The sequence below is a fragment of the Halyomorpha halys genome, unplaced genomic scaffold, assembly GCF_000696795.3.
Source record: "Halyomorpha halys isolate HHAL.00 unplaced genomic scaffold, Hhal_1.1 Scaffold891.1, whole genome shotgun sequence".
In the NCBI taxonomy this organism is placed as follows: Eukaryota; Metazoa; Arthropoda; class Insecta; order Hemiptera; family Pentatomidae; genus Halyomorpha; species Halyomorpha halys.
The window spans coordinates 82,830-92,694 of record NW_027109161.1 but is presented as its reverse complement, the minus strand read 5'-3'; the positions used below and the strand labels follow the sequence as shown (position 1 = coordinate 92,694).

The following is a 9,865-nucleotide window of genomic DNA, read 5'->3' as shown; positions in this document are numbered from 1 at the left end:
TGTAACACTCCAATTTAACTTAGATCAGATTTACTAAATGTATTATAATGTACAGTTGTAAATAGCAATAAATAAATATTAAAAAAAAAAATAAATAAACTGTGTCTTGGAAACTATTGAACGTAAACAGTTCAACTAGGTCTCATATTTCAGCAAATTTACTCTACTTTAAATGATCTGTTAGATTTTCTAGTGTTGTTGGTAGTTTTAAAGATATAGATCTTCCAATAAAATCTTTTTTTTTAACGTTTTGAAACAGCTCTCATTTTTTATTCCACCTACCTATGCTTGGCAGGCTCATCAATTTTGATTAGAAATTATACAAAACTATCAGGAACTATAAGACGTACATATGCTTGCCATCATAAATAAAGGTAATTTAACTTTCTTTAAAGTAGTTGATGGCACGTATCTTCGTAGGAATAGTAGTTTATATGATATTTGCATTTGGATATAAATTTTGTCTCAACAACTATGCACTAATTTATTTTGACAAATATCATAAAAACTGCTACTCCTAAGAATACAAATGTCATAAACTAATTTATAATACGTTTAGAAGAATGGAATATGGTCCGGGTGCGGTACTCCCAATACAAACGGCTCGATGACTTCCGTCAAAACAGGTATGAATTCTGTCTCCATTTGATTTTATCCTTTTCTTTTTTCATCTCTTAATTTGTACTTTCTTTAATATGTCTTCTCTCATTTTATCTCTTATCTATCTGTTACTATTACCCTTTTCATTTACTGTTTACAACCGTTAATTTTTCTTATTATATTTTACTTTTCATTGTATACCCCTGTTATTTTCCACTTACGTTTTTTATTTATTTTTTGTAACTATGTCAAGTGTTTGTATTTTTTTTAGCCTCGACGAAGCCCTGCGGTCTTTTTTGACCTCACCCGGACCATATTCCATTCTTCTATACACACGGTCAATCAATAATCTTCCAGTATAATACGTTTAACTTACTTTAATTTTACCGCAGGCAGACATTTGTACGTCGAATGGTTTCTGAGATATAGATTTCTCAAAATAAATCCATTAAGACAAGTCAGAAGCATTTTTTAAGAAATGTTCCTTTTTAAAAAGCTATATCTCGGAAACTATTGAACGAAAATTGCTCTACTAGGGTTCATAATTTAGAAAATTTACTCTACTTTAAAATATTTTTTCTTAGATTTTCTAGTGTTGTTGGTAGTTATAGTTGTTGGAGCTCCGTATGAGCAAATATTATTTTGTTTTTTAACGTTTTGAAATAGCCACCATTTTGTATTATTGCTAACTATACTTAGTTGACTTATTAATTATGACTAGTAACTATAAATAGATTTCATTAAAGTTATAAAAAATTGGGGTGAAATACCTGAATTGTTTTTCCTCTTCGACTATTGGACTATTCATTCACACGTTTGTCCCATATTTGTTTTTAAAGGATTGTTATGCAAGTTATATGTTTGCGATTATTAGAGTTGCTAAATCCATTACAATTCTGCTTTGTTTTGCCACAGATCCCTAATGCTCCTTGAGCCCTATTGTTGTCCTTGTATACACTTGCTTCGAATAGTCAGCTAATGCCCAACAAAGGGACACAATAATAGCAATCAAACCTTGGGAACTGTACACCATTCCTGGAAATACTGGACTGTTATTTCAGAGCTTCAATAGACCTGATCCACGTGTATATAGTTGATTATTAATAGTAACAGATTTGTAATGCCTGGTCAAATGGAAATTGAACCTGACCCGGTTACCCTAAAAATTTATTTTGGAATGCTCAAAAGTCTCGGAATTCAGTTATTCAATAGATTTTATTGATTTGTTTATTTTTATTTTTTTAAACTTAATTTTTATTCAATACCAGAGAGGCCTGGTATGGTTGATATAACAGTTAAATGTTTTTTTAACAATTGATTATGGAGGGGGGGGGTATAGTCTCGTTGTGAAAAATTGAGGATAATAACAATGAATTATGAAAAAAAATATATAAATAAAAAAGTAAAATGAAATAACTAGATAAAAATAATAATTCTTAAGAAGAGAGAAATAGAAAATTTTATAACAAGAACAATGTCCTTTTTAGATTTAATAAAATAAATAATTGATTTCTAATTGATTGGAAAGAAAGTTGATTTGAGAAAAAGACGAAGAGAAAAAATAAAATAAAATAGTCGTAATGTTAATAATAGAATAGATAAATATAGAATTTATAACTGACTGTCCTGCAGCGGCATGAGCCTCAGTCTTCGGGGTGAGGTTGGGTTTCCCAAGTTGTAAGTTAGTGCTCTTTTAACTGTTGGTAACTAGGAGTGGAATTTTATGAAACGTTTTTCGATGAAGTCTTGTATTGATTATGAGTATTTTACAATACAATTGGCTATTTCTTACATACAAAGGGGTATTCACAGCGATTCCTGGGAGTTTATTTTGAAATTACTGTAATTTTTTTATTTTTTGTAAAAGATTTACAATTATTCAAATTATTTCCTATTTAAATATTTGAAATAACACAATCATTACCTAGCCAAGGTACCAAGGATTAAAGCCAACCGAAGTTCCCTCCAAGAGTACATATAGTATGCCATTGTCTTTTTTTTTTTTTTTTTTTTTTTTTAAGTTTGCTCCATAATCCAGAATGACACGGCATCGTCATTTTTTGAAAAACTTTCAATGAGAAATAAAAGTGTATGATATGGGGTATAAGATATCCAGATACTGCAAAAATAAATTTTATAGTTTAATTTGTAATCCTAAAAGAAGATGGCCTCGTGACCTTATATTGTAAACTGTTCTACTACTGGGTAGTTTCTCTACATGCTGTATCATATCATTATGTCATTATGATCTAATTTACTTGTTGTATTTTTTATACAGTTGTAAATATCAATAAATAAATAAAAGAAAAATTAAATTTGTAATACTAATTCGTTTATGGAAAGCTTGAAGCAATCCTACAGATCCTACGTTATGAATGGTCTAATTTCATAAAGAGATATTTAAAAAAATATTTTTTCAACAACAACGTAAAAAAAAAAGTTTGGGAAGAGATAATTCGTACGTAAGCGCTGGACGGATTATCATGTACCTTGGAGTTATTCTTTATTTATATTATTTATTTTGTTACAAAATATATTGAAAATGCAAGGTATATACTTTTTAATAAATAGATAAATTTATGAGGGAAAGATGACTATTCGTTTGTGTGAGTACGTTTTGTATTAGAGTGCTCAATTTTTATTTTATTTATGATCATTTATAACTTTGTTATTTATATAATTTTCAATGACTATAGAAAAATTAGTAGTATCGTTTTATTCTCTTTTTCTCTTTAATCTACTGATTTTTGAATTATGTAAGTATTGTTTTTGTTTCGTTTTTATTATTTAAATTAAATTAGAAAAAAAATAACTTTTGGGCTTTAAGGCTTTTTCTGTTCACTTTTGACCGCACCCCCGAACATATTCATGTTTTGAAAAAAATACTATGGATCATTTATAAATATAATAAAAATAATCAGTCGAAAAAAGCTATGAAAATATATTTCTTTTCCCAGACTCTTATTAAAGTAGAAGACGAAGAACTAAAAAGACTCTTTCATGTAAATGAAAGCGGACTAGAGAGGCTAGAAAGGTACAGCCTTTGATCCGGGAACAAAGGGCTCCCCCCCGCACTATTAACCTTTCAGCTTTATTCACAGGAGCTGATGAGTCTGATTAAAGGATAGGGTGAAGCGGTTTATTCACGATTTTACAGCACTTATATAGTGTGTTCTAGGGAGTGCGCTAGTTCAAAGTAAAAGATACAGAACTCCTTATCTCGGGTTCGAGTTCGGCTGTGGCAGATAATTTTTTTAACGACAATGACTCAATAAATCAATGTAACGATAAAATTATATTTTCGAAAACACCTTGAGATCCGTAACTTTATTACTGTAAAGGAGAAAAAAATAAGAATAGACTTAAAATACGAAACATAATAATCGTTCTTGTCATAATTTAATTTTTCAACTGATTTTTTTCTCCAAGTTCCCTTTTATTAAAACCATAATCAGAAATTGCATCAAGACTGAGCAATAAGACAATAGAATACTTACTTTGTGTGAATTCATTCATTCCTTTTAAAACTCTTAGATCTAGGTCCTTAAATTCCATATGGGTTCCAAGCCACATTGTTATTATTGACCAAAAGCTTCCAGAGAGGCACTCACGCTTCCTGACCAAGGCACCAGCGAACTTACCCTATCAGAATTCAGTAGAATATTGAAAAGATGGCAGGTCACGTGAGATGAAATCTCTCCGAGTAAATCGAAAGAATAGTAAAACCATAGTCTAAATACAACCGAAGCAGTCGCAGGAAGGAAGTTGCGAGATAACCGCATGGACCGTTATGATGACGTCATCTCTTTGCGCAACCATTGGTCTAGAAACATTACATCTTGGTTCCAAGTATTGAACACAAGACCCTTCTGTGTTATGATTTTTTTCTGCTTAATATACAGAGTGTACCTTCAACTTAAGGCAATCAGCTACTTCACTTTGGAATGTTCTGGTTGTATTATTATAAGTGGACTGTATGTAAGAAAGTTAACTGAATAAAAATTGACTTAAAGTGAAAGAAAAGGAATCTATTGAACAATTTACATGGTTGTAGGCAGTATACAAGATAAAAAATGGTTAGATTAGGTTAATATATTTTGTATTGGGCCATTGAAAATTGCAAATATTTATGACTTGATGTAATTGTATGAAGATCATGGTTCAGTTGGTGTAAGAAGGAAAATGGTAAGGCGTCATGTTGTCTCTCAGCATTTTCTTCTCTCTTATTCTTCCGTCCCTAGCCAGGGAACCACTTTCTGAAGTCTATACGCGCATAATAACTTTGAATTTAAGGCAAGAAAAAAAAGGTTTTCTCTGAATCCCAGAAGAATAATGGCTCTCTTCTCTCTCGTCTGCTTCACACCGATCATTGGTAAACTGTTTTTTTCTTTTATTATTGGCCACGAGTGGCGCTAATGTTGCTTAAATTATGGGAGGGGGATGTTTTGTTCTATCTTTCGTTTTTTAAACGGAACACTGAGTGTTTCATTGTTAATATGGAATGAATTAATTCATATGAAAATTATATAAAACAATTAAATTTGCTGTAGATGATATAGTGACAAGATACAAACATGTGGAGAATCTACACATTGATAGAACTCCAAATATGGATTAAAGATTTCAATACAATTTTTTTTATTGTTATTTAATTAATGTAATTTACAACTGTACAAAATAATACAATAGGTAAATATGTTGTATGTTTCATATACAATTGAAAATCTTGGGAAGGAACCACCCATTGGTGGTACTTCAAACATTAATTTAAATTAGAAGGTCCATGGCCATCTTCTTTTCAGACGCCTCGGAGGATTATCCGGGATTGTTAAGAATTAATGGGTTAGGATGGTTAAGGAGTTTGGAATGAAAAGACGCATATCTGTTTTGGGTCAAATCTGCAACGAATGGGATGTTAAGGTCTGTGTGAATGAGTTTATTTGTGACGTAATAAGGAGCATCAAGGATTTTACGTAGGATTTTGGATTGTAACGATTGGATGCCAGAAGAATTTGATGGTTTGGTGGAGCCCCAGAACTCAATTCCATATGTCCAAATTGGTCTGATTATCGTAGTGTATACTAATTTTTTGTAGTGAACGGGAAGTTTAGAGCGTTTGTCAAGTAAGTGTTGTAGTAATCGGAATCTACGAGCAGTTTCTTGTCGTTTCAGTCTTGTATGTGGATTCCAAGTAAGTCTCTTGTCAAGATGGAGTCCTAAGTATTGAATCTGTTCAACAGGCGTTAGTTGCGTATTTAGAAAGGATACTGTAGGACAGGAGGGCAGAGGTTTTCGACGGAGAGTAAAGATGATCTGGTGGGATTTGTCAGGATTTTTTTGATTCTCCAGTTTTTACACCATTCTTCAATAGATGTTATGTGTGCCTGTAGTGTTTGTGATGCATTATTTGGGTCGTTATTTATTGAAAGTATACATGTGTCATCAGCTTATGTTGTTAGGACTGTGTTAGGGCGGGTTGGGATATCAGCTGTAAACCGTATAAAGAATGGGACCTAAGATATTACCTTGAGGAACACCGGCGGACTGAGAAAGAGAGATGAGTAGGCTAGGTTATGATTTACTTTAAAGGTTCTATCAGTGAGATAGGTGCGGATTATAAGGAAATATGTTGGGGGTAGGAATTGACGAAGTTTATAGAGCAGACCTGGATGCCAGACTAGATCAAAAGCTTGTTCAACATCGATGAAGACTCCCGTGCAGTGATTTCAAAACAAGAAAAACATTCTCCATCAAGGTATGTCCGTTAACAATTTATTTTGGGAGATATTCACATCTAAAGATTTTCATTGTTATCAATCACTTAGGTTATAATAAATAAATTAATATGAACTTTAACTACTTTGTTAAATAAATTTAAACATTAACATTCATATTAAATGTGCATCTTTTTTCCGTAGGTGAAGTGGCCGAACGACACTGAATATTTGTTATTATCACGTCCAGAACTGACAACATTAGACTTTTTTTTTGTATGAGGTAACATTAAACAAAAACTTTAAGGAAATTAGGTCGATTCCTACGAAGAAGGATAACTGAAACATGCGAAACATCAACATATATCCAGAGCCGTTCGGCCATTGCTGCTGTGTAAGAAATATGCCTTCCAGGTCTTAATGCTCAAGGTAATCAATCAATTTGAACAAAATTAATATAATATAAAATATTATTGATAAGTGAGTTGTATGAGAAATTATTAGAGGTCTGAATTTTAGGGTTCTCAGGAATCTCACATTTTGTGTTAGGATGGGTTTTAAACAAATCCTATCAAATCACTTACACTCTTACTATAACATATGACTTTCTGTCGTATGGTATTTTTTAATAATATTTCTAAGAAAACGGAATGAATTTTCAGCGCAACATAAATTTATTGCTTCTTAAATTAACCTCACAGTTCCAGAGATTATGATGTAAACTGGAGAACTGGAGAGGGGATAGACAAGCTAAGTCAACTAGTTGGCTTTGAGCTGCCCAAGTTAAACCTTAACACAGTCCAAGTCCTTAATGGGTGCTGATAGTTGCCAACTTACTCGTACAGCTGCTACCAAACTGCTCAAAAGATCTTGTTGAATATTTATTTATTTAGGCTTTTTATTTACTATTGGATAAGGGAAGAAGTGGAGGATTTATTTGAACTAGTCCTACTGTGACGATTTAGAGTGAACTGTTTGTTATCGATCTTTTAAGTTAAAGTTTGTTGATGTGTTACTTTGAGTGTGATAAGTGCGGAATCTAACGAAGTAGTTTAAATAAACACTGTAATACTATATAAACCCCAGTAGAATGTAAATAAAGTCAAACACGAGGAGGCCCCTCACCTCCGGACTTGAAATAGCTCTTTTTTTATAATGGATATTAATGTATATATGATATTAAACATGACAGATAACCTTAAAATACCAAAGGTAGTAAAAGGTAAGACACAACACGAATTACTTTTCTTTTTCACAGTAATGCACTCACTAATTCACTTTTATTTCTGTTTTAGAGGGTTCGGAAAAAAAATAAAATAAAATAAATTCAGTAGTATCCAAACAGCCAAGGTGTTCACTCCTTTCCCCAATATCTCTCTTTTTTTGGCCCTTTCGTTACCGACTATCTTAACTTGTGCCATTTCCAACAGTCGACTGTAGATTTAAAGGATACTATATTTTTATATATTTTTTGTTGATCTGGTATTATTTTTGTTAAAAATAATGATATTTGTACACTTAAATAAAACAAACAATCGCCCTCTAATAGTGAAAAGAAACAAGCTAATTTGAAAAAGGGACGAGAGAAGAAAATGGAAAAATAAAAATTATAAAGAATAATAATAATGAATAAATAAAATGAGTAATAATAAAAAGTAAAATAAAGTTAGTGTGACTATGAATTGATTTTATATTTATTAAAATTTATAAAAGAATGTCCTGCAGCAGTCAGTATTCGGGTTGAGGTTGGGTTTCCCAGGTTGTAGGCCACTGCTCCTTTAACTGTCGGCAACTGAGAGTGGAACTTCATGACCCGTTTTTTGATGTAATCCTCTATTGACTCCCATATGTGATTCGCGCTGCAATTGGCTATTTCTTATGAACCAAGGAGCATTAACTGCGATTCTTAGGACTTTATTTTGAAAAGATTGTAGTTTTTTCCAATTCGTGAAGGATGCCGCTCCACAGCCGTACATCAGCAGTGGCCTGAGAATTGATTTAAATATAAGACCAGATGTTTCTGGTTTTAGTTTGGAATTTCAAAGGATACTATATGAAGCTCTTATTTAACGTAAAACATAATTGTAAAAATCGCAGTTCGCAGATCACACAACTATTAATAGAAATACTTAAATGAAAATAATAAAAAAACATTATCAAGCAATAAAAGGAAATAAATAATATTTGAGTGGATTAAAGATCACGCAGGGATCCCAGATAATGAGGCAATTGATAAAATGGCTAAATTAGCCATTACAATAGGTCAGCCGGTTGAAACTAAGTTGCCTTACACCAATTATTATAAAATGATTAAAAAATATCAGGAAAATCCCGCCGGGCAGTTCATATCTTTCCTCACACTATTCGAAAACCGTGGTTTTCACAAGACACTATAATAACTTATATTAGACTTAGGACGGATCATGGAATTTGCAATAACTACCTGCACAAACCAGGCTTAATCGAAACTTGTCAATACGAAAATTGTAGCAGTAACTAGAGCCTTAAACATATTATACTTGAATGTCCGGCATAAAAAAAGCAACGAGAAATGTTGTTTAAAGATCTGGATACAAATAAAAATATTATTTATGATAGTATATTAAAAATAACTCCCTGAACTCGGCTTCGCCATTCCAGCCTCATAAAGTTGGAACTCTTAATTGGGTAAAAATCTGGCAGTAAAGCGTACCAAATCACTTCCATGCACATCCGTTGGTCCAGTAACAGTACTTCCTTACAAAGTACAGTTAACACATTTAATTTTTTTTTTTTGTAAGCATATTAAAAATAACAGACAATACAAAAATATGATAATTCTGTAAATATTTGAAATTTATAAACAAAAATTTATAACATATATAGATAGTTATTGTATAGTATATTAGTGATTCAGAAATATTTAAATTAATGAATAGTAGCAGTAACAAAGGGATTGGGGAAAATATCCTACAGTGATTTCATTGAATATAGTTAATTAGTATTTGGCTGTATGGAATAAACAAATGCCGAAAAAACAGGGAGAAAGAAATTAGTCGGTTCTCCAGATATAGCCCTAAGTAAAGGATCTGTTTGATAGGGATAAGTGGAGTATTATTAAAGGATACTGTAGAGCAGGAAATCATTGGTTTACGAATAAGGGGGTAGGTTATTTGATTTGATTAGGGATTTGTTGAGATTTATTTTAATCCATCAATTTTGGCACAATTCATCAAGGGTTGTGGTATGGATTGGAAAGTTCAAGATACAACTAATGGGTCATTATTCATGGATAACACATGTTTCATTAGCACAGGTGTTGAGAACTGTTGGTATATCAGGTATATAAAGAAAGATTGTACCAAGGATACTACCTTGAGGTACACCAGCACAATGAGAAAAGAGGGACGATTTGGCACAATTGTGATTAACTTTATTATATTTTTAAAATTAAAATTATTTTCTGTTACGATAGATACCTTTGCTCCATTGAGGTAGAAGGTGAGGTTGGCGGCCGGGAAGGCAGGACTAGAACTGCAGTTGGCCCTCAGCCTCTCTCCTGGAGTGTACTT

At 32.1% G+C, this 9,865-nt stretch overlaps 1 protein-coding gene across 1 annotated transcript in view; it reads right to left on the bottom strand.

Annotated features, from left to right (window-relative positions):
• The window catches only part of LOC106686874 (uncharacterized), a gene marked incomplete at its 5' end in the record, with an annotated part of 19,961 nt that extends 10,096 nt beyond the window's left edge, over positions 1-9,865 (bottom strand). The window contains 1 exon segment of the mRNA XM_014430453.3: positions 9,773-9,865. Within this exon segment, the coding sequence (XP_014285939.3) occupies positions 9,773-9,865 (93 nt within the window).